Source organism: Telmatherina bonti, assembly GCF_933228915.1.
Source record: "Telmatherina bonti genome assembly, chromosome: 18".
NCBI classification, from domain to species: domain Eukaryota; kingdom Metazoa; phylum Chordata; class Actinopteri; order Atheriniformes; family Telmatherinidae; genus Telmatherina; species Telmatherina bonti.
In genome coordinates this window covers 38,185,958-38,213,370 of record NC_136616.1, presented here as the reverse complement: position 1 = coordinate 38,213,370, position 27,413 = coordinate 38,185,958, and the positions used below count along the sequence as shown (strand labels likewise).

Here is a 27,413-nt window from a genome sequence, read left to right as displayed (position 1 = left end):
CTGGTTTCTTTAGTAGAGTGTCATGACCGGACATGCGCAGACAGGATCTTCTCCACATTCCTGTCCTCTGATCAAACCCCGCCCCCACCAGATCGACCTGTCGCTCAGCCAATCAGCGGCTCTGTGGGGGTGTGGCCTGGCATCCGGGGGCGGGGCTTATCCTGCAGGACGAGACGGAAAACTTTTGTCAGAACTTTGTTCTGGATGTTTCAGCTGCACGCTGGGAGAACTGGGAGAACTGGGAATACTGGGAGTTCTGCTGGAATTCACTGGCCTCCGCGCGCCGCTTTTACCTGTGCGCGTGCTCCTCTCCCGGCCGCTCCGCTCCCACCAAGGCGGCGCTCGGAGCTCCTCTCCCGGCCTCCGGAGCGGATGGAGGGATGAGACGGAGTCCCGCGGAGGAGGAAGAGGAGCTGCGGGAGGAGTTCCACGCCTCCATCTTGGAAAGTTTCTGGTGACGGATCTTTCATCCCGCCGCTGCTGCGCTCCGATGCGGCGCGCGGAGAGCGAGCCCAGCTGACGTCACTGATCAGGGATCGATCGGAGCGCGAGCCGGAATAAAGTCTTCAGGGGTCATGGAGGGCCGGAGGGGTCAGCGGGCCGCGGCGGCCACGGCAGGCCGGGAAAGGGCCACTTCCTGCGGGATGCAGCTGCTGCTCGTCCCGCTGCTGCTGCTGGGAGGCTGCCGCGCGGAGGAAGGTGGGTCCGGATCGATACCTGGCAGGGAGGGTTGCTGATCAGTCTGATCAGTCATCGGTCTGTCTGATCAATCTGATCAGGAATCAGTCTGTAAACAGAATGAAATGTTTGGTTTGATCTGGAACTGAAACGTTATTGATCATTGATCAGGTCTGATCGTGTTCCTGTTGTGTTGACAGTTCATTGATCTTTCATTGATTTCACCTCAACGAACTGATCAATACTTTTTCTTTTGCAGATCAATCATTTGTTTTAATTTTATTGATTTTCCAGATCAAACATCTGATCATCCTGTTATCAATACTTTTCCTGCTGTTTATTGATTAATCGATCAATCTTTACTTCTGGATCATTTTTCTTCACTAAAACTTTCTATTTTCATTATTTACCAGAAATTAATCAATAAGTTTTTCTGTTGAGTCATAATTATTGATCGTATTAGTGGTTTAGAGGCTGATCGGGTTGGTTATTGGGGTGATTGATCAGCTATTAAACCTGTCCATGTTGCGTTCACTGACCCGGTGTTTATCTGGTTGATTGTCTCCTGTATTGATCAGCTGATGATTTCCTTCAGGAACCTGAAGGCTTGCTATTGATTGATCAGTCAGTGAATTGATCGGTTTTCATAGAGTCTGAACTGGACTTTTCCTGTTTTTATTGGTGGAGATGAATCTGGTTCGGATCAGAACCAGAATCATGAGTGTTTAGATCCAGATGGGCAGATTGATCAGCTGATTGATCAGCTGATTGATCTGTTCTGCCAGAACAAACCTGCAGTCTGACTTTTCCTCTCAGATCAAACCTCCTGATTGGAGGGATTCACCCTGCAGCCCAACGACAACCTGTCACACTGATCGATTGATCGATTGCTGTGATATGATGAAGCTCATAACTTATTAGTCACAAACTGAAATGGTTTTTCTGGACTTTGATCACATGACTTGCTGATTCATCAATACTCGCTGTGATTTAACCAGCAGGTTAATGATCACTGATCAATGATCAACCTTCATTCAGCTTTGTGTGTGTGCTCATTACCTGTTGCCAAGCTCCGCCCACCTGACAGCAGCGTTAACCCTGCTGCGTCTTCCACGAGAATCTGAGGACGTGATTGAAGACACACCAGAACCTCCTTCTGATTGGTTGGACATGTGAGGGGGGCGTGGTTAACAAGTACAAGCAGGAAGTGGACGTTTGCCGTGTTGCGTTCCGGTTAAACGGATCGTTTCAGGTAGCGACGCACCAATCCACGCTTAGGGAGCTCCGATCCGATACCTGATCCGTGAATATCTGCCGATACCGACATATGATACGTGAATATCTGCGATACCGACATATGATACGTGAACATCTGCCGATACCGACATGATACGTGAACATCTACCGATACCGACATATGATACGTGAACATCTGCCGATACCGACATATGATACGTGAACATCTGCGATACCGACATATGATACGTGAACATCTGCCGATACCGACATATGATACGTGAATATCTGCGATACCGACATATGATACGTGAATATGTGCGATACCGACATATGATACGTGAATATCTGCGATACCGACTTATGATACGTGAATATCTGCGATACCGACATATGATACGTGAATATCTGCGATACCGACATATGATACGTGAATATCTGCGATACCGACATATGATACGTGAATATCTGCAATACCGACATATGATACGTGAATATCTGCGATACCGACATAGGATACGTGAACGTCTGCCGATACCGACATGATACGTGAACATCTGCCGATACCGACATATGATACGTGAACATCTGCCGATACCGACATATGATACGTGAACATCTGCGATACCGACATATGATACGTGAACATCTGCCGATACCGACATATGATACGTGAACATCTGCGATACCGACATATGATACGTGAACATCTGCCGATACCGACATGTGATACGTGAATATCTGCAATACCGACATGTGATACGTGAATATCTGCGATACCGACATAGGATACGTGAACATCTGCCGATACCGACATGATACGTGAACATCTGCCGATACCGACATATGATACGTGAACATCTGCCGATACCGACATATGATACGTGAATATCTGCGATACCGACATAGGATACGTGAACATCTGCCGATACCGACATGATACGTGAATATCTGCGATACCGACTTATGATACGTGAATATCTGCGATACCGACATATGATACGTGAATATCTGCGATACCGACATATGATACGTGAATATCTGCGATACCGACATATGATACGTGAATATCTGCAATACCGACATATGATACGTGAATATCTGCGATACCGACATAGGATACGTGAACATCTGCCGATACCGACATGATACGTGAACATCTGCCGATACCGACATATGATACGTGAACATCTGCCGATACCGACATATGATACGTGAACATCTGCGATACCGACTTATGATACGTGAACATCTGCCGATACCGACATATGATACGTGAACATCTGCGATACCGACATATGATACGTGAACATCTGCCGATACCGACATGTGATACGTGAATATCTGCGATACCGACATGTGATACGTGAATATCTGCGATACCGACATAGGATACGTGAACATCTGCCGATACCGACATGATACGTGAACATCTGCCGATACCGACATATGATACGTGAACATCTGCCGATACCGACATATGATACGTGAATATCTGCGATACCGACATAGGATACGTGAACATCTGCCGATACCGACATGATACGTGAACATCTGCCGATACCGACATATGATACGTAAACATCTGCCGATACCGACATATGATACGTGAACATCTGCCGATACCGACATATGATACGTGAACATCTGCGATACCGACATATGATACGTGAACATCTGCGATACCGACATATGATACGTGAACATCTGCGATACCGACATATGATACGTGAACATCTGCGATACCGACATATGATACGTGAATATCTGCGATACCGACATATGATACGTGAATATCTGCGATACCGACATATGATACGTGAATATCTGCGATACCGACATATGATACGTGAATATCTGCGATACCGACATATGATACGTGAATATCTGCAATACCGACATATGATACGTGAATATCTGCGATACCGACATAGGATACGTGAACATCTGCCGATACCGACATGATACGTGAACATCTGCCGATACCGACATGATACGTGAACATCTGCCGATACCGACATGTGATACGTGAATATCTGCGATACCGACATGTGATACGTGAATATCTGCGATACCGACATAGGATACGTGAAGATCTGCCGATACCGACATGATACGTGAACATCTGCCGATACCGACATATGATACGTGAACATCTGCCGATACCGACATATGATACGTGAATATCTGCGATACCGACATAGGATACGTGAACATCTGCCGATACCGACATGATACGTGAACATCTGCCGATACCGACATATGATACGTAAACATCTGCCGATACCGACATATGATACGTGAACATCTGCCGATACCGACATATGATACGTGAACATCTGCGATACCGACATATGATACGTGAACATCTGCGATACCGACATATGATACGTGAACATCTGCCGATACCGACATATGATACGTGAACATCTGCGATACCGACATATGATACGTGAACATCTGCGATACCGACATATGATACGTGAACATCTGCTGATACCGACATGTGATACGTGAATATCTGCGATACCGACATATGATACGTGAATATCTGCGATACCGACATAGGATACGTGAACATCTGCCGATACCGACATATGATACGTGAATATCTGCGATACCGACATATGATACGTGAATATCTGCGATACCGACATATGATACGTGAATATCTGCGATACTGACATATGATACGTGAATATCTGAGCTTGTTCCTAAAAGAGGGAAAATTCTGTCTGGATGCGGTTTGGATATAAAAAGACCGACGTGGAACCGACAACAGACTAGCTCATGGTCCCAACAACGGACTCCGACACAACTAACTCATTTTATCACCTGCAGGAATCAGGATAAAGAAGAGTCAATAAAAGCAGCATCAGGTGGAGGAGAAAGCTCAGAATAAACTCCAGACGCTGCAGCGGGTATTTACCTGTGGAATGTCATACGGCCAGGGCTGCATTCACCTCCTGCTGGGCCCTGGGCTGAGGGGTTCTGTAGGCCCCTCCTCCACATGCTCTGAGTCTCATTACAGAAACATCCAGGTTTACGAGGATTTTCTTTATTTAGTTGTAATAACATGTTAATAACATATTAACATGTTAATAACATGACCAAAATACAGATCGAACAAGCTGTGAAGCTTCCTGAACTGAATCAGTTTAATCATCATAAATTTTCTGTGGAAAGCCGAGGTTTTCTCTATACAGTTCTAATAACATGTTAATAACATGCAGCAGAACTCTAACGTTCTAAGGTGCTGGGCGTTATTCTACTGTAACGTGAACCCACGGTGCTGGGCGTTATTCTACTGTAACCCACGGTGCTGGGCGTTATTCTACTGTAACGTGAACCCACGATGCTGGACGTTATTCTACTGTAACATGAACCCACGGTGCTGGACGTTATTCTACTGTAACATGAACCCACGGTGCTGGACGTTATTCTACTGTAACCCACGGTGCTGGGCGTTATTCTACTGTAACGTGAACCCACGATGCTGGACGTTATTCTACTGTAACATGAACCCACGGTGCTGGACGTTATTCTACTGTAACATGAACCCACGGTGCTGGACGTTATTCTACTGTAACATGAACCCACGGTGCTGGACGTTATCCTACTGTAATGTGAACCCACGGTGCTGGACGTTATTCTACTGTAACCCACGGTGCTGGACGTTATTCTACTGTAACATGAACCCACGGTGCTGGACGTTATCCTACTGTAACGTGAACCCACGGTGCTGGACGTTATTCTACTGTAATGTGAACCCACGGTGCTGGACGTTATTCTACTGTAACGTGAACCCACGATGCTGGACGTTATTCTACTGTAACATGAACCCACGGTGCTGGACGTTATTCTACTGTAACATGAACCCACGGTGCTGGATGTTATTCTACTGTAACATGAACCCACGGTGCTGGACGTTATTCTACTGTAACATGAACCCACGGTGCTGGACGTTATTCTACTGTAACATGAACCCACGGTGCTGGACGTTATTCTACTGTAACATGAACCCACGGTGCTGGACGTTATTCTACTGTAACATGAACCCACGGTGCTGGACGTTATTCTACTGTAACCCACGGTGCTGGACGTTATTCTACTGTAACATGAACCCACGGTGCTGGACGTTATTCTACTGTAATGTGAACCCACGGCGCTGGACGTTATTCTACTGTAACATGAACCCACGGTGCTGGACGTTATTCTACTGTAACGTGAACCCACGGTGCTGGACGTTATTCTACTGTAACCCACGGTGCTGGACGTTATTCTACTGTAACGTGAACCCACAGTGCTGGACGTTATTCTACTGTAACATGAACCCACGGTGCTGGACGTTATTCTACTGTAACATGAACCCACGGTGCTGGACGTTATTCTACTGTAACGTGAACCCACGGTGCTGGACGTTATTCTACTGTAACATGAACCCACGGTGCCGGACGTTATTCTACTGTAACATGAACCCACGGTGCTGGACGTTATTCTACTGTAACATGAACCCACGGTGCTGGACGTTATTCTACTGTAACCCACGGTGCTGGACGTTATTCTACTGTAACATGAACCCACGGTGCTGGACGTTATTCTACTGAAACCCACGGTGCTGGACGTTATTCTACTGTAACATGAACCCACGGTGCTGGACGTTATTCTACTGTAACATGAACCCACGGTGCTGGACGTTATTCTACTGTAACCCACGGTGCTGGACGTTATTCTACTGTAACGTGAACCCACAGTGCTGGACGTTATTCTACTGTAACGTGAACCCACGGTGCTGGACGTTATTCTACTGTAACATGAACCCACGGTGCTGGACGTTATTCTACTGTAACGTGAACCCACGGTGCTGGACGTTATTCTACTGTAACGTGAACCCACGGTGCTGGACGTTATTCTACTGTAACATGAACCCACGGTGCCGGACGTTATTCTACTGTAACATGAACCCACGGTGCTGGACGTTATTCTACTGTAACGTGAACCCACGGTGCTGGACGTTATTCTACTGTAACATGAACCCACGGTGCTGGACGTTATTCTACTGTAACGTGAACCCACGGTGCTGGACGTTATTCTACTGTAACCCACGGTGCTGGACGTTATTCTACTGTAACCCACGGTGCTGGACGTTATTCTACTGTAACATGAACCCACGGTGCTGGACGTTATTCTACTGTAACGTGAACCCACGGTGCTGGACATTATTCTACTGTAACGTGAACCCACAGTGCTGGACGTTATTCTACTGTAACGTGAACCCACGGTGCTGGACGTTATTCTACTGTAACATGAACCCACGGTGCTGGACGTTATTCTACTGTAACATGAACCCACGGTGCTGGACGTTATTCTACTGTAACCCACGGTGCTGGACATTATTCTACTGTAACCCACGGTGCTGGACGTTATTCTACTGTAACCCACGGTGCTGGACGTTATTCTACTGTAATGTGAACCCACGGCGCTGGACGTTATTCTACTGTAACATGAACCCACGGTGCTGGACGTTATTCTACTGTAACATGAACCCACGGTGCTGGACATTATTCTACTGTAACATGAACCCACGGTGCTGGACGTTATTCTACTGTAACCCATGGTGCTGGACGTTATTCTACTGTAACATGAACCCACGGTGCTGGACGTTATTCTACTGTAACCCACGGTGCTGGACGTTATTTTACTGTAACGTGAACCCACGGTGCTGGACGTTATTCTACTGTAACATGAACCCACGGTGCTGGACGTTATTCTACTGTAACGTGAACCCACGGTGCTGGACGTTATTCTACTGTAACATGAACCCACGGTGCTGGACGTTATTCTACTGTAACGTGAACCCACGGTGCTGGACATTATTCTACTGTAACCCACGGTGCTGGACGTTATTCTACTGTAACGTGAACCCACGGTGCTGGACGTTATTTTACTGTAACATGAACCCACGGTGTTGGACGTTATTCTACTGTAACCCACGGTGCTGGACGTTATTCTACTGTAACGTGAACCCACGGTGCTGGACGTTATTCTACTGTAACGTGAACCCACGGTGCTGGACGTTATTCTACTGTAACATGAACCCACGGTGCTGGACGTTATTCTACTGTAACATGAACCCACGGTGCTGGACGTTATTCTACTGTAACGTGAACCCACGGCGCTGGACGTTATGCTACTGTAACATGAACCCACGGTGCTGGACGTTATTCTACTGTAATGTGAACCCACGGTGCTGGACATTATTCTACTGTAACCCACGGCGCTGGACGTTATTCTACTGTAATGTCAACCCACGGCGCTGGACGTTATTCTACTGTAACATGAACCCACAGTGCTGGACATTATTCTACTGTAACCCACGGTGCTGGACGTTATTCTACTGTAACATGAACCCACGCTGCTGGACGTTATTCTACTGTAACATGAACCCACGGTGCTGGACGTTATTCTACTGTAACGTGAACCCTCGGTGCTGGACGTTATTCTACTGTAACCCACGGTGCTGGACATTATTCTACTGTAACCCACGGTGCTGGACGTTATTCTACTGTAACGTGAACCCACGGTGCTGGACGTTATTCTACTGTAACCCACGGTGCTGGACATTATTCTACTGTAACCCACGGTGCTGGACGTTATTCTACTGTAACGTGAACCCACGGTGCTGGACGTTATTCTACTGTAACCCACGGTGCTGGACATTATTCTACTGTAACCCACGGTGCTGGACGTTATTCCACTGTAACATGAACCCACGGTGCTGGACGTTATTCTACTGTAACCCACGGTGCTGGACGTTATTCTACTGTAACATGAACCCACGGTGCTGGACGTTATTCTACTGTAACATGAACCCACGGTGCTGGACGTTATTCTACTGTAACGTGAACCCACGGTGCTGGACATTATTCTACTGTAACCCACGGTGCTGGACGTTATTCTACTGTAACGTGAACCCACGGTGCTGGACGTTATTCTACTGTAACGTGAACCCACAGTGCTGGACGTTATTCTACTGTAACGTGAACCCACGGTGCTGGACGTTATTCTACTGTAACATGAACCCACGGTGTTGGACGTTATTCTACTGTAACGTGAACCCACGGTGCTGGACGTTATTCTACTGTAACATGAACCCACGGTACTGGACGTTATTCTACTGTAACCCACGGTGCTGGACGTTATTCTACTGTAACATGAACCCACGGTGCTGGACGTTATTCTACTGTAACATGAACCCACGGTACTGGACGTTATTCTACTGTAACCCACGGTGCCGGACGTTATTCTACTGTAACATGAACCCACGGTGCTGGACGTTATTCTACTGTAACTTGAACCCACGGTGCTGGACGTTATTCTACTGTAACATGAACCCACGGTGCTGGACGTTATTCTACTGTAACATGAACCCACGGTGCTGGACGTTATTCTACTGTAAGCCACGGTGCTGGACGTTATTCTACTGTAACGTGAACCCACGGTGCTGGACGTTATTCTACTGTAACCCACGGTGCTGGACGTTATTCTACTGTAACGTGAACCCACGGTGCTGGACGTTATTCTACTGTAACGTGAACCCACGGCGCTGGACGTTATTCTACTGTAACGTGAACCCACGGTGCTGGACATTATTCTACTGTAACCCACGGTGCTGGACGTTATTCTACTGTAACGTGAACCCACGGTGCTGGACGTTATTCTACTGTAACGTGAACCCACAGTGCTGGACGTTATTCTACTGTAACGTGAACCCACGGTGCTGGACATTTTTCTACTGTAACATGAACCCACGGTGTTGGACGTTATTCTACTGTAACGTGAACCCACGGTGCTGGACGTTATTCTACTGTAACATGAACCCACGGTACTGGACGTTATTCTACTGTAACCCACGGTGCTGGACGTTATTCTACTGTAACGTGAACCCACGGTGCTGGACGTTATTCTACTGTAACATGAACCCACGGTACTGGACGTTATTCTACTGTAACCCACGGTGCTGGACGTTATTCTACTGTAACATGAACCCACGGTGCTGGACGTTATTCTACTGTAACATGAACCCACGGTGCTGGACGTTATTCTACTGTAACATGAACCCACGGTACTGGACGTTATTCTACTGTAACCCACGGTGCCGGACGTTATTCTACTGTAACATGAACCCACGGTGCTGGACGTTATTCTACTGTAACTTGAACCCACGGTGCTGGACGTTATTCTACTGTAACATGAACCCACGGTGCTGGACGTTATTCTACTGTAACATGAACCCACGGTGCTGGACGTTATTCTACTGTAAGCCACGGTGCTGGACGTTATTCTACTGTAACGTGAACCCACGGTGCTGGACGTTATTCTACTGTAACCCACGGTGCTGGACGTTATTCTACTGTAACGTGAACCCACGGTGCTGGACGTTATTCTACTGTAACGTGAACCCACGGCGCTGGACGTTATTCTACTGTAACCCACGGTGCTGGACGTTATTCTACTGTAACATGAACCCACGGTGCTGGACGTTATTCTACTGTAACATGAACCCACGGTGCTGGACGTTATTCTACTGTAACCCACGATGCTGGACGTTATTCTACTGTAACGTGAACCCACGGTGCTGGACGTTATTCTACTGTAACCTACGGTGCTGGACGTTATTCTACTGTAACCCACGGTGCTGGACGTTATTCTACTGTAACATGAACCCACGGTGCTGGACGTTATTCTACTGTAACCCACGGTGCTGGACGTTATTCTACTGTAACCCACGGTGCTGGACGTTATTCTACTGTAACGTGAACCCACGGTGCTGGACGTTATTCTACTGTAACCCACGGTGCTGGACGTTATTCTACTGTAACGTGAACCCACGGTGCCGGACGTTATTCTACTGTAACGTGAACCCACGGTGCTGGACGTTATTCTACTGTAACGTGAACCCACGGTGCTGGACGTTATTCTACTGTAACGTGAACCCACGGTGCTGGACGTTATTCTACTGTAACATGAACCCACGGTGCTGGACGTTATTCTACTGTAACATGAACCCACGGTGCTGGACGTTATTCTACTGTAAGCCACGGTGCTGGACGTTATTCTACTGTAACGTGAACCCACGGTGCTGGACGTTATTCTACTGTAACCCACGGTGCTGGACGTTATTCTACTGTAACGTGAACCCACGGTGCTGGACGTTATTCTACTGTAACGTGAACCCACGGCGCTGGACGTTATTCTACTGTAACGTGAACCCACGGTGCTGGACATTATTCTACTGTAACCCACGGTGCTGGACGTTATTCTACTGTAACGTGAACCCACGGTGCTGGACGTTATTCTACTGTAACGTGAACCCACAGTGCTGGACGTTATTTTACTGTAACGTGAACCCACGGTGCTGGACGTTATTCTACTGTAACATGAACCCACGGTACTGGACGTTATTCTACTGTAACCCACGGTGCTGGACGTTATTCTACTGTAACATGAACCCACGGTGCTGGACGTTATTCTACTGTAACATGAACCCACGGTACTGGACGTTATTCTACTGTAACCCACGGTGCCGGACGTTATTCTACTGTAACATGAACCCACGGTGCTGGACGTTATTCTACTGTAACTTGAACCCACGGTGCTGGACGTTATTCTACTGTAACATGAACCCACGGTGCTGGACGTTATTCTACTGTAAGCCACGGTGCTGGACGTTATTCTACTGTAACGTGAACCCACGGTGCTGGACGTTATTCTACTGTAACGTGAACCCACGGCGCTGGATGTTATTCTACTGTAACGTGAACCCACGGTGTTGGACATTATTCTACTGTAACCCACGGTGCTGGACGTTATTCTACTGTAACGTGAACCCACGGTGCTGGACGTTATTCTACTGTAACGTGAACCCACAGTGCTGGACGTTATTCTACTGTAACGTGAACCCACGGTGCTGGACGTTATTCTACTGTAACATGAACCCACGGTGTTGGACGTTATTCTACTGTAACGTGAACCCACGGTGCTGGACGTTATTCTACTGTAACATGAACCCACGGTACTGGACGTTATTCTACTGTAACACACGGTGCTGGACGTTATTCTACTGTAACATGAACCCACGGTGCTGGACGTTATTCTACTGTAACATGAACCCACGGTACTGGACGTTATTCTACTGTAACGTGAACCCACGGTGCCGGACGTTATTCTACTGTAACGTGAACCCACGGTGCTGGACGTTATTCTACTGTAACGTGAACCCACGGTGCTGGACGTTATTCTACTGTAACATGAACCCACGGTGCTGGACGTTATTCTACTGTAACATGAACCCACGGTGCTGGACGTTATTCTACTGTAAGCCACGGTGCTGGACGTTATTCTACTGTAACGTGAACCCACGGTGCTGGACGTTATTCTACTGTAACCCACGGTGCTGGACGTTATTCTACTGTAACGTGAACCCACGGTGCTGGACGTTATTCTACTGTAACGTGAACCCACGGCGCTGGACGTTATTCTACTGTAACGTGAACCCACGGTGCTGGACATTATTCTACTGTAACCCACGGTGCTGGACGTTATTCTACTGTAACGTGAACCCACGGTGCTGGACGTTATTCTACTGTAACGTGAACCCACAGTGCTGGACGTTATTTTACTGTAACGTGAACCCACGGTGCTGGACGTTATTCTACTGTAACATGAACCCACGGTACTGGACGTTATTCTACTGTAACCCACGGTGCTGGACGTTATTCTACTGTAACATGAACCCACGGTGCTGGACGTTATTCTACTGTAACATGAACCCACGGTACTGGACGTTATTCTACTGTAACCCACGGTGCCGGACGTTATTCTACTGTAACATGAACCCACGGTGCTGGACGTTATTCTACTGTAACTTGAACCCACGGTGCTGGACGTTATTCTACTGTAACATGAACCCACGGTGCTGGACGTTATTCTACTGTAAGCCACGGTGCTGGACGTTATTCTACTGTAACGTGAACCCACGGTGCTGGACGTTATTCTACTGTAACGTGAACCCACGGCGCTGGATGTTATTCTACTGTAACGTGAACCCACGGTGTTGGACATTATTCTACTGTAACCCACGGTGCTGGACGTTATTCTACTGTAACGTGAACCCACGGTGCTGGACGTTATTCTACTGTAACGTGAACCCACAGTGCTGGACGTTATTCTACTGTAACGTGAACCCACGGTGCTGGACGTTATTCTACTGTAACATGAACCCACGGTGTTGGACGTTATTCTACTGTAACGTGAACCCACGGTGCTGGACGTTATTCTACTGTAACATGAACCCACGGTACTGGACGTTATTCTACTGTAACACACGGTGCTGGACGTTATTCTACTGTAACATGAACCCACGGTGCTGGACGTTATTCTACTATAACATGAACCCACGGTACTGGACGTTATTCTACTGTAACCCACGGTGCCGGCCGTTATTCTACTGTAACATGAACCCACGGTGCTGGACGTTATTCTACTGTAACTTGAACCCACGGTGCTGGACGTTATTCTACTGTAACGTGAACCCACGGTGCTGGACGTTATTCTACTGTAACCCACGGTGCTGGACGTTATTCTACTGTAACGTGAACCCACGGTGCTGGACGTTATTCTACTGTAACGTGAACCCACAGTGCTGGACGTTATTCTACTGTAACGTGAACCCACGGTGCTGGACGTTATTCTACTGTAACATGAACCCACGGTGTTGGACGTTATTCTACTGTAACATGAACCCACGGTACTGGACGTTATTCTACTGTAACACACGGTGCTGGACGTTATTCTACTGTAACATGAACCCACGGTGCTGGACGTTATTCTACTGTAACATGAACCCACGGTACTGGACGTTATTCTACTGTAACCCACGGTGCCGGACGTTATTCTACTGTAACATGAACCCACGGTGCTGGACGTTATTCTACTGTAACTTGAACCCACGGTGCTGGACGTTATTCTACTGTAACATGAACCCACGGTGCTGGACGTTATTCTACTGTAACATGAACCCACGGTGCTGGACGTTATTCTACTGTAAGCCACGGTGCTGGACGTTATTCTACTGTAACGTGAACCCACGGTGCTGGACGTTATTCTACTGTAACCCACGGTGCTGGACGTTATTCTACTGTAACGTGAACCCACGGTGCTGGACGTTATTCTACTGTAACGTGAACCCACGGCGCTGGACGTTATTCTACTGTAACGTGAACCCACGGTGCTGGACGTTATTCTACTGTAACGTGAACCCACGGCGCTGGACGTTATTCTACTGTAACCCACGGTGCTGGACGTTATTCTACTGTAACATGAACCCACGGTGCTGGACGTTATTCTACTGTAACATGAACCCACGGTGCTGGACGTTATTCTACTGTAACCCACGGTGCTGGACGTTATTCTACTGTAACGTGAACCCACGGTGCCGGACGTTATTCTACTGTAACATGAACCCACGGTGCTGGACGTTATTCTACTGTAACATGAACCCACGGTGCTGGACGTTATTCTACTGTAACGTGAACCCACGGTGCTGGACGTTATTCTACTGTAACATGAACCCACGGTGCTGGACGTTATTCTACTGTAACCCACGGTGCTGGACGTTATTCTACTGTAACGTGAACCCACGGTGCTGGACGTTATTCTACTGTAACCCACGGTGCTGGACGTTATTCTACTGTAACCCACGGTGCTGGACGTTATTCTACTGTAACCCACGGTGCTGGACGCTATTCTACTGTAACCCACGGTGCTGGACGTTATTCTACTGTAACATGAACCCACGGTGCTGGACGTTATTCTACTGTAACCCACGGTGCTGGACGTTATTCTACTGTAACGTGAACCCACGGTGCTGGACGTTATTCTACTGTAACGTGAACCCACGGTGCTGGACGTTATTCTACTGTAACGTGAACCCACGGTGCTGGACGTTATTCTACTGTAACGTGAACCCACGGTGGTGGACGTTATTCTACTGTAACATGAACCCACGGTGCTGGACATTATTCTACTGTAACATGAACCCACGGTGCTGGACGTTATTCTACTGTAAGCCACGGTGCTGGACGTTATTCTACTGTAACGTGAACCCACGGTGCTGGACGTTATTCTACTGTAAGCCACGGTGCTGGACGTTATTCTACTGTAACGTGAACCCACGGTGCTGGACGTTATTCTACTGTAACCCACGGTGCTGGACGTTATTCTACTGTAACGTGAACCCACGGTGCTGGACGTTATTCTACTGTAACGTGAACCCACGGCGCTGGACGTTATTCTACTGTAACGTGAACCCACGGTGCTGGACATTATTCTACTGTAACCCACGGTGCTGGACGTTATTCTACTGTAACGTGAACCCACGGTGCTGGACGTTATTCTACTGTAACGTGAACCCACAGTGCTGGACGTTATTCTACTGTAACGTGAACCCACGGTGCTGGACGTTATTCTACTGTAACATGAACCCACGGTGTTGGACGTTATTCTACTGTAACGTGAACCCACGGTGCTGGACGTTATTCTACTGTAACATGAACCCACGGTACTGGACGTTATTCTACTGTAACCCACGGTGCTGGACGTTATTCTACTGTAACATGAACCCACGGTGCTGGACGTTATTCTACTGTAACGTGAACCCACGGTGCCGGACGTTATTCTACTGTAACATGAACCCACGGTGCTGGACGTTATTCTACTGTAACATGAACCCACGGTGCTGGACGTTATTCTACTGTAACGTGAACCCACGGTGCTGGACGTTATTCTACTGTAACATGAACCCACGGTGCTGGACGTTATTCTACTGTAACCCACGGTGCTGGACGTTATTCTACTGTAACGTGAACCCACGGTGCTGGACGTTATTCTACTGTAACCCACGGTGCTGGACGTTATTCTACTGTAACCCACGGTGCTGGACGTTATTCTACTGTAACCCACGGTGCTGGACGCTATTCTACTGTAACCCACGGTGCTGGACGTTATTCTACTGTAACATGAACCCACGGTGCTGGACGTAATTCTACTGTAACCCACGGTGCTGGACGTTATTCTACTGTAACGTGAACCCACGGTGCTGGACGTTATTCTACAGTAACGTGAACCCACGGTGCTGGACGTTATTCTACTGTAACGTGAACCCACGGTGCTGGACGTTATTCTACTGTAACGTGAACCCACGGTGGTGGACGTTATTCTACTGTAACATGAACCCACGGTGCTGGACGTTATTCTACTGTAACATGAACCCACGGTGCTGGACGTTATTCTACTGTAAGCCACGGTGCTGGACGTTATTCTACTGTAACGTGAACCCACGGTGCTGGACGTTATTCTACTGTAACCCACGGTGCTGGACGTTATTCTACTGTAACGTGAACCCACGGTGCTGGACGTTATTCTACTGTAACGTGAACCGACGGCGCTGGACGTTATTCTACTGTAACGTGAACCCACGGTGCTGGACATTATTCTACTGTAACCCACGGTGCTGGACGTTATTCTACTGTAACGTGAACCCACGGTGCTGGACGTTATTCTACTGTAACGTGAACCCACAGTGCTGGACGTTATTCTACTGTAACGTGAACCCACGGTGCTGGACGTTATTCTACTGTAACATGAACCCACGGTGTTGGACGTTATTCTACTGTAACGTGAACCCACGGTGCTGGACGTTATTCTACTGTAACATGAACCCACGGTACTGGACGTTATTCTACTGTAACCCACGGTGCTGGACGTTATTCTACTGTAACATGAACCCACGGTGCTGGACGTTATTCTACTGTAACATGAACCCACGGTACTGAACGTTATTCTACTGTAACCCACGGTGCCGGACGTTATTCTACTGTAACATGAACCCACGGTGCTGGACGTTATTCTACTGTAACTTGAACCCACGGTGCTGGACGTTATTCTACTGTAACATGAACCCACGGTGCTGGACGTTATTCTACTGAAACCCACGGTGCTGGACGTTATTCTACTGTAACATGAACCCACGGTGCTGGACGTTATTCTACTGTAACCCACGGTGCTGGACGTTATTCTACTGTAACGTGAACCCACAGTGCTGGACGTTATTCTACTGTAACGTGAACCCACGGTGCCGGACGTTATTCTACTGTAACATGAACCCACGGTGCTGGACGTTATTCTACTGTAACATGAACCCACGGTGCTGGACGTTATTCTACTGTAACGTGAACCCACGGTGCTGGACGTTATTCTACTGTAACGTGAACCCACGGTGCTGGACGTTATTCTACTGTAACATGAACCCACGGTGCCGGACGTTATTCTACTGTAACATGAACCCACGGTGCTGGACGTTATTCTACTGTAACATGAACCCACGGTGCTGGACGTTATTCTACTGTAACGTGAACCCACGGTGCTGGACGTTATTCTACTGTAACCCACGGTGCTGGACGTTATTCTACTGTAACCCACGGTGCTGGACGTTATTCTACTGTAACATGAACCCACGGTGCTGGACGTTATTCTACTGTAACGTGAACCCACGGTGCTGGACGTTATTCTACTGTAACATGAACCCACGGTACTGGACGTTATTCTACTGTAACCCACGGTGCCGGACGTTATTCTACTGTAACATGAACCCACGGTGCTGGACGTTATTCTACTGTAACTTGAACCCACGGTGCTGGACGTTATTCTACTGTAACATGAACCCACGGTGCTGGACGTTATTCTACTGTAACATGAACCCACGGTGCTGGACGTTATTCTACTGTAAGCCACGGTGCTGGACGTTATTCTACTGTAACGTGAACCCACGGTGCTGGACGTTATTCTACTGTAACCCACGGTGCTGGACGTTATTCTACTGTAACGTGAACCCACGGTGCTGGACGTTATTCTACTGTAACGTGAACCCACGGCGCTGGACGTTATTCTACTGTAACCCACGGTGCTGGACGTTATTCTACTGTAACATGAACCCACGGTGCTGGACGTTATTCTACTGTAACATGAACCCACGGTGCTGGACGTTATTCTACTGTAACGTGAACCCACGGTGCCGGACGTTATTCTACTGTAACATGAACCCACGGTGCTGGACGTTATTCTACTGTAACATGAACCCACGGTGCTGGACGTTATTCTACTGTAACGTGAACCCACGGTGCTGGACGTTATTCTACTGTAACATGAACCCACGGTGCTGGACGTTATTCTACTGTAACCCACGGTGCTGGACGTTATTCTACTGTAACGTGAACCCACGGTGCTGGACGTTATTCTACTGTAACCCACGGTGCTGGACGTTATTCTACTGTAACCCACGGTGCTGGACGTTATTCTACTGTAACATGAACCCACGGTGCTGGACGTTATTCTACTGTAACCCACGGTGCTGGACGCTATTCTACTGTAACCCACGGTGCTGGACGTTATTCTACTGTAACATGAACCCACGGTGCTGGACGTTATTCTACTGTAACCCACGGTGCTGGACGTTATTCTACTGTAACGTGAACCCACGGTGCTGGACGTTATTCTACTGTAACGTGAACCCACGGTGCTGGACGTTATTCTACTGTAACGTGAACCCACGGTGCTGGACGTTATTCTACTGTAACGTGAACCCACGGTGCTGGACGTTATTCTACTGTAACATGAACCCACGGTGCTGGACGTTATTCTACTGTAACATGAACCCACGGTGCTGGACGTTATTCTACTGTAAGCCACGGTGCTGGACGTTATTCTACTGTAACGTGAACCCACGGTGCTGGACGTTATTCTACTGTAACCCACGGTGCTGGACGTTATTCTACTGTAACGTGAACCCACGGTGCTGGACGTTATTCTACTGTAACGTGAACCCACGGCGCTGGACGTTATTCTACTGTAACGTGAACCCACGGTGCTGGACATTATTCTACTGTAACCCACGGTGCTGGACGTTATTCTACTGTAACGTGAACCCACGGTGCTGGACGTTATTCTACTGTAACGTGAACCCACAGTGCTGGACGTTATTCTACTGTAACGTGAACCCACGGTGCTGGACGTTATTCTACTGTAACATGAACCCACGGTGTTGGACGTTATTCTACTGTAACGTGAACCCACGGTGCTGGACGTTATTCTACTGTAACATGAACCCACGGTACTGGACGTTATTCTACTGTAACCCACGGTGCTGGACGTTATTCTACTGTAACATGAACCCACGGTGTTGGACGTTATTCTACTGTAACATGAACCCACGGTACTGAACGTTATTCTACTGTAACCCACGGTGCCGGACGTTATTCTACTGTAACATGAACCCACGGTGCTGGACGTTATTCTACTGTAACTTGAACCCACGGTGCTGGACGTTATTCTACTGTAACATGAACCCACGGTGCTGGACGTTATTCTACTGTAACATGAACCCACGGTGCTGGACGTTATTCTACTGTAAGCCACGGTGCTGGATGTTATTCTACTGTAACGTGAACCCACGGCGCTGGACGTTATTCTACTGTAACCCACGGTGCTGGACGTTATCCTACTGTAACGTGAACCCACGGTGCTGGACGTTATTCTACTGTAACGTGAACCCACGGCGCTGGACGTTATTCTACTGTAACCCACGGTGCTGGACGTTATTCTACTGTAACATGAACCCACGGTGCTGGACGTTATTCTACTGTAACATGAACCCACGGTGCTGGACGTTATTCTACTGTAACGTGAACCCACGGTGCTGGACGTTATTCTACTGTAACATGAACCCACGGTGCTGGACGTTATTCTACTGTAACCCACGGTGCTGGACGTTATTCTACTGTAACGTGAACCCACGGTGCTGGACGTTTTTCTACTGTAACCCACGGTGCTGGACGTTATTCTACTGTAACCCACGGTGCTGGACGTTATTCTACTGTAACATGAACCCACGGTGCTGGACGTTATTCTACTGTAACCCACGGTGCTGGACGTTATTCTACTGTAACCCACGGTGCTGGACGTTATTCTACTGTAACATGAACCCACGGTGCTGGACGTTATTCTACTGTAACCCACGGTGCTGGACGTTATTCTACTGTAACGTGAACCCACGGTGCTGGACGTTATTCTACTGTAACGTGAACCCACGGTGCTGGACGTTATTCTACTGTAACGTGAACCCACGGTGCTGGACGTTATTCTACTGTAACATGAACCCACGGTGCTGGACGTTATTCTACTGTAACATGAACCCATGGTGCTGGACGTTATTCTACTGTAACCCACGGTGCTGGACGTTATTCTACTGTAACGTGAACCCACAGTGCTGGACGTTATTCTACTGTAACGTGAACCCACGGTGCTGGACGTTATTCTACTGTAACATGAACCCACGGTGTTGGACGTTATTCTACTGTAACGTGAACCCACGGTGCTGGACGTTATTCTACTGTAACATGAACCCACGGTACTGGACGTTATTCTACTGTAACGTGAACCCACGGTGCTGGACGTTATTCTACTGTAACCCACGGTGCTGGACGTTATTCTACTGTAACATGAACCCACGGTGCTGGACGTTATTCTACTGTAACATGAACCCACGGTACTGGACGTTATTCTACTGTAACCCACGGTGCCGGACGTTATTCTACTGTAACATGAACCCACGGTACTGGACGTTATTCTACTGTAACCCACGGTGCTGGACGTTATTCTACTGTAACATGAACCCACGGTGCTGGACGTTATTCTACTGTAACATGAACCCACGGTACTGGACGTTATTCTACTGTAACCCACGGTGCCGGACGTTATTCTACTGTAACATGAACCCACGGTGCTGGACGTTATTCTACTGTAACTTGAACCCACGGTGCTGGACGTTATTCTACTGTAACATGAACCCACGGTGCTGGACGTTATTCTACTGTAACATGAACCCACGGTGCTGGACGTTATTCTACTGTAAGCCACGGTGCTGGACGTTATTCTACTGTAACGTGAACCCACGGTGCTGGACGTTATTCTACTGTAACCCACGGTGCTGGACGTTATTCTACTGTAACGTGAACCCACGGTGCTGGACGTTATTCTACTGTAACGTGAACCCACGGTGCTGGACGTTATTCTACTTTAACATGAACCCACGGTGCTGGACGTTATTCTACTGTAACATGAACCCACGGTACTGGACGTTATTCTACTGTAACCCACGGTGCCGGACGTTATTCTACTGTAACATGAACCCACGGTGCTGGACGTTATTCTACTGTAACTTGAACCCACGGTGCTGGACGTTATTCTACTGTAACATGAACCCACGGTGCTGGACGTTATTCTACTGTAACATGAACCCACTGTGCTGGACGTTATTCTACTGTAAGCCACGGTGCTGGACGTTATTCTACTGTAACATGAACCCACGGTGCTGGACGTTATTCTACTGTAACCCACGGTGCTGGACGTTATTCTACTGTAACGTGAACCCACGGTGCTGGACGTTATTCTACTGTAACGTGAACCCACGGCGCTGGACGTTATTCTACTGTAACCCACGGTGCTGGACGTTATTATACTGTAACATGAACCCACGGTGCTGGACGTTATTCTACTGTAACATGAACCCACGGTGCTGGACGTTATTCTACTGTAACGTGAACCCACGGTGCCGGACGTTATTCTACTGTAACATGAACCCACGGTGCTGGACGTTATTCTACTGTAACATGAACCCACGGTGCTGGACGTTATTCTACTGTAACGTGAACCCACGGTGCTGGACGTTATTCTACTGTAACATGAACCCACGGTGCTGGACGTTATTCTACTGTAACCCACGGTGCTGGACGTTATTCTACTGTAACGTGAACCCACGGTGCTGGACGTTATTCTACTGTAACCCACGGTGCTGGACGTTATTCTACTGTAACCCACGGTGCTGGACGTTATTCTACTGTAACATGAACCCACGGTGCTGGACGTTATACTACTGTAACCCACGGTGCTGGACGTTATTCTACTGTAACCCACGGTGCTGGACGTTATTCTACTGTAACATGAACCCACGGTGCTGGACGTTATTCTACTGTAACCCACGGTGCTGGACGTTATTCTACTGTAACGTGAACCCACGGTGCTGGACGTTATTCTACTGTAACGTGAACCCACGGTGCTGGACGTTATTCTACTGTAACATGAACCCACGGTACTGGACGTTATTCTACTGTAACATGAACCCACGGTGCTGGACGTTATTCTACTGTAACCCACGGTGCTGGACATTATGCTACTGTAACATGAACCCACGGTGCTGGACGTTATTCTACTGTAACATGAACCCACGGCGCTGGACGTTATTCTACTGTAACGTGAACCCACGGTGCTGGACGTTATGCTACTGTAACATGAACCCACGGTGCTGGACGTTATTCTACTGTAACATGAACCCACGGTGCTGGACGTTATTCTACTGTAACATGAACCCACGGTGCTGGACGTTATTCTACTGTAACCCACGGTGCCGGACGTTATTCTACTGTAACATGAACCCACGGTGCTGGACGTTATTCTACTGTAACATGAACCCTCGGTGCTGGACGTTATTCTACTGTAACGTGAACCCACGGTGCTGGACGTTATTCTACTGTAACATGAACCCACGGTGCTGGACGTTATTCTACCGTAACATGAACCCACGGTGCTGGACGTTATTCTACTGTAACATGAACCCACGGTGCTGGACGTTATTCTACTGTAACATGAACCCACGGTGCTGGACGTTATTCTACTGTAACCGACGGTGCTGGACGTTATTCTACTGTAACATGAACCCACGGTACTGGACGTTATTCTACTGTAACCCACGGTGCCGGACGTTATTCTACTGTAACATGAACCCACGGTGCTGGACGTTATTCTACTGTAACTTGAACCCACGGTGCTGGACGTTATTCTACTGTAACATGAACCCACGGTGCTGGACGTTATTCTACTGTAACATGAACCCACTGTGCTGGACGTTATTCTACTGTAAGCCACGGTGCTGGACGTTATTCTACTGTAACGTGAACATACGGTGCTGGACGTTATTCTACTGTAACCCACGGTGCTGGACGTTATTCTACTGTAACGTGAACCCACGGTGCTGGACGTTATTCTACTGTAACGTGAACCCACGGCGCTGGACGTTATTCTACTGTAACCCACGGTGCTGGACGTTATTCTACTGTAACATGAACCCACGGTGCTGGACGTTATTCTACTGTAACATGAACCCACGGTGCTGGACGTTATTCTACTGTAACGTGAACCCACGGTGCCGGACGTTATTCTACTGTAACATGAACCCACGGTGCTGGACGTTATTCTACTGTAACATGAACCCACGGTGCTGGACGTTATTCTACTGTAACGTGAACCCACGGTGCTGGACGTTATTCTACTGTAACATGAACCCACGGTGCTGGACGTTATTCTACTGTAACCCACGGTGCTGGACGTTATTCTACTGTAACGTGAACCCACGGTGCTGGACGTTATTCTACTGTAACCCACGGTGCTGGACGTTATTCTACTGTAACCCACGGTGCTGGACGTTATTCTACTGTAACATGAACCCACGGTGCTGGACGTTATTCTACTGTAACCCACGGTGCTGGACGTTATTCTACTGTAACCCACGGTGCTGGACGTTATTCTACTGTAACGTGAACCCACGGTGCTGGACGTTATTCTACTGTAACGTGAACCCACGGTGCTGGACGTTATTCTACTGTAACGTGAACCCACGGTGCTGGACGTTATTCTACTGTAACGTGAACCCACGGTGCTGGACGTTTTTCTACTGTAACGTGAACCCACGGTGCTGGACGTTATTCTACTGTAACATGAACCCACGGTGCTGGACGTTATTCTACTGTAACCCACGGTGCTGGACGTTATTCTACTGTAACGTGAACCTACGGTGCTGGACGTTATTCTACTGTAACCCACGGTGCTGGACGTTATTCTACTGTAACCCACGGTGCTGGAGGTTATTCTACTGTAACATGAACCCACGGTGCTGGACGTTATTCTACTGTAACCCACGGTGCTGGACGTTATTCTACTGTAACATGAACCCACGGTGCTGGACGTTATTCTACTGTAACCCACGGTGCTGGACGTTATTCTACTGTAACGTGAACCCACGGTGCTGGACGTTATTCTACTGTAACGTGAACCCACGGTGCTGGACGTTATTCTACTGTAACATGAACCCACGGTGCTGGACGTTATTCTACTGTAACATGAACCCACGGTGCTGGACGTTATTCTACTGTAACATGAACCCACGGTGCTGGACGTTATTCTACTGTAACCCACGGTGCTGGACGTTATTCTACTGTAACGTGAACCCACGGTGCTGGACGTTATTCTACTGTAACCCACGGTGCTGGACGTTATTCTACTGTAACCCACGTTGCTGGAGGTTATTCTACTGTAACATGAACCCACGGTGCTGGACGTTATTCTACTGTAACCCACGGTGCTGGACGTTATTCTCCTGTAACATGAACCCACGGTGCTGGACGTTATTCTACTGTAACCCACGGTGCTGGACGTTATTCTACTGTAACGTGAACCCACGGTGCTGGACGTTATTCTACTGTAACGTGAACCCACGGTGCTGGACGTTATTCTACTGTAACATGAACCCACGGTGCTGGACGTTATTCTACTGTAACATGAACCCACGGTGCTGGACATTATTCTACTGTAACATGAACCCACGGTGCTGGACGTTATTCTACTGTAACGTGAACCCACGGTGCTGGACATTATTCTACTGTAATGTGAACCCACGGTGCTGGACGTTATTCTACTGTAATGTGAACCCACGGTGCTGGACGTTATTCCACTGTAACATGAACCCACGGTGCTGGACGTTATTCTACTGTAACCCACGGTGCTGGACGTTATTCTACTGTAACATGAACCCACGGTGCTGGACGTTATTCTACTGTAACGTGAACCCACGGTGCTGGACGTTATTCTACTGTAACATGAACCCACGGTGCTGGACGTTATTCTACTGTAACATGAACCCACGGTGCTGGACGTTATTCTACTGTAACGTGAACCCACGGTGCTGGACGTTATTCTACTGTAACATGAACCCACGGTGCTGGACGTTATTCTACTATAACATGAACCCACGGTGCTGGACGTTATTCTACTGTGACCTGAACCCACGGTGCTGGACGTTATTCTAATGTAACATGAACCCACGGTGCTGGACGTTATCCTACTGTAACATGAACCCACGGTGCTGGACGTTATTCTACTATAACATGAACCCACGGTGCTGGACGTTATTCTACTGTAACATGAACCCACGGTGCTGGACGTTATTCTACTATAACATGAACCCACGGTGCTGGACGTTATTCTACTGTGACCTGAACCCACGGTGCTGGACGTTATTCTACTGTGACCTGAACCCACGGTGCTGGACGTTATTCTACTGTGACCTGAACCCACGGTGCTGGACGTTATTCTACTGTAACATGAACCCACGGTGCTGGACGTTATCCTACTGTAACGTGAACCCACGGTGCTGGACGTTATTCTACTGTAACATGAACCCACGGTGCTGGACGTTATGCTACTGTAACGTGAACCCACGGTGCTGGACGTTATTCTACTGTAACGTGAACCCACGGCGCTGGACGTTATGCTACTGTAACCCACGGTGCTGGACGTTATTCTACTGTAATGTGAACCCACGGTGCTGGACGTTATTCTACTGTAACCCACGGTGCTGGACGTTATGCTACTGTAACGTGAACCCACGGTGCTGGACGTTATTCTACTGTAACATGAACCCACGGTGCTGGACGTTATTCTACTGTAACCCACGGTGCTGGACGTTATTCTACTCTAACATGAACCCTCGGTGCTGGACGTTATTCTACTGTAACGTGAACCCACGGTGCTGGACGTTATTCTACTGTAACATGAACCCACGGTGCTGGACGTTATTCTACTGTAACGTGAACCCACGGTGCTGGACGTTATTCTACTGTAACCCACGGTGCTGGACGTTATTCTACTGTAACATGAACCCACGGTGCTGGACGTTATTCTACTGTAACCCACGGTGCTGGACGTTATGCTACTGTAACATGAACCCACGGTGCTGGACGTTATTCTACTGTAACCCACGGTGCTGGACGTTATTCTACTGTAACGTGAACCCACGGTGCTGGACGTTATTCTACTGTAACATGAACCCACGGTGCTGGACGTTATTCTACTGTAACCCACGGTGCTGGACGTTATTCTACTGTAACATGAACCCACGGTGCTGGACGTTATTCTACTGTAACCCACGGTGCTGGACGTTATTCTACTGTAACATGAACCCACGGTGCTGGACGTTATTCTACTGTAACATGAACCCACGGTGCTGGACGTTATGCTACTGTAACGTGAACCCACGGTGCTGGACGTTATTCTACTGTAACCCACGGTGCTGGACGTTATGCTACTGTAACGTGAACCCACGGTGCTGGACGTTATTCTACTGTAACATGAACCCACGGTGCTGGACGTTATTCTACTGTAACCCACGGTGCTGGACGTTATTCTACTGTAACATGAACCCACGGTGCTGGACGTTATTCTACTGTAAAATGAACCCTCGGTGCTGGACGTTATTTTACTGTAACGTGAACCCACGGTGCTGGACGTTATTCTACTGTAACATGAACCCACGGTGCTGGACGTTATTCTACTGTAACGTGAACCCACGGTGCTGGACGTTATTCTACTGTAACGTGAACCCACGGTGCTGGACGTTATTCTACTGTAACATGAACCCACGGTGCTGGACGTTATTCTACTGTAACCCACGGTGCTGGACGTTATTCTACTGTAACATGAACCCACGGTGCTGGACGTTATTCTACTATAACATGAACCCACGGTGCTGGACGTTATTCTACTGTGACCTGAACCCACGGTGCTGGACGTTATTCTACTGTAACATGAACCCACGGTGCTGGACGTTATCCTACTGTAACATGAACCCACGGTGCTGGACGTTATTCTACTATAACATGAACCCACGGTGCTGGACGTTATTCTACTGTAACATGAACCCACGGTGCTGGACGTTATTCTACTATAACATGAACCCACGGTGCTGGACGTTATTCTACTGTGACCTGAACCCACGGTGCTGGACGTTATTCTACTGTGACCTGAACCCACGGTGCTGGACGTTATTCTACTGTGACCTGAACCCACGGTGCTGGACGTTATTCTACTGTAACATGAACCCACGGTGCTGGACGTTATCCTACTGTAACGTGAACCCACGGTGCTGGACGTTATTCTACTGTAACATGAACCCACGGTGCTGGACGTTATGCTACTGTAACGTGAACCCACGGTGC

The 27,413-nt window shown here is 48.1% G+C and overlaps 1 protein-coding gene across 3 annotated transcripts in view; it reads left to right on the top strand.

Annotated features, from left to right (window-relative positions):
* Positions 1 to 218: 218 nt before the first annotated feature.
* The window catches only part of LOC306769430 (ephrin type-B receptor 4b-like), a 66,593-nt gene continuing 39,398 nt past the window's right edge, over positions 219 to 27,413 (top strand). For all 3 annotated transcript variants that reach the window (XM_079258024.1, XM_079258023.1, XM_079258022.1), the window contains exon 1: positions 219 to 699. In XM_079258024.1, coding sequence (XP_079114150.1) covers positions 576 to 699 — 124 coding nt within the window. In that variant the 5' untranslated portion in view covers positions 219 to 575. The remainder of the gene's footprint in view (positions 700 to 27,413) is intronic.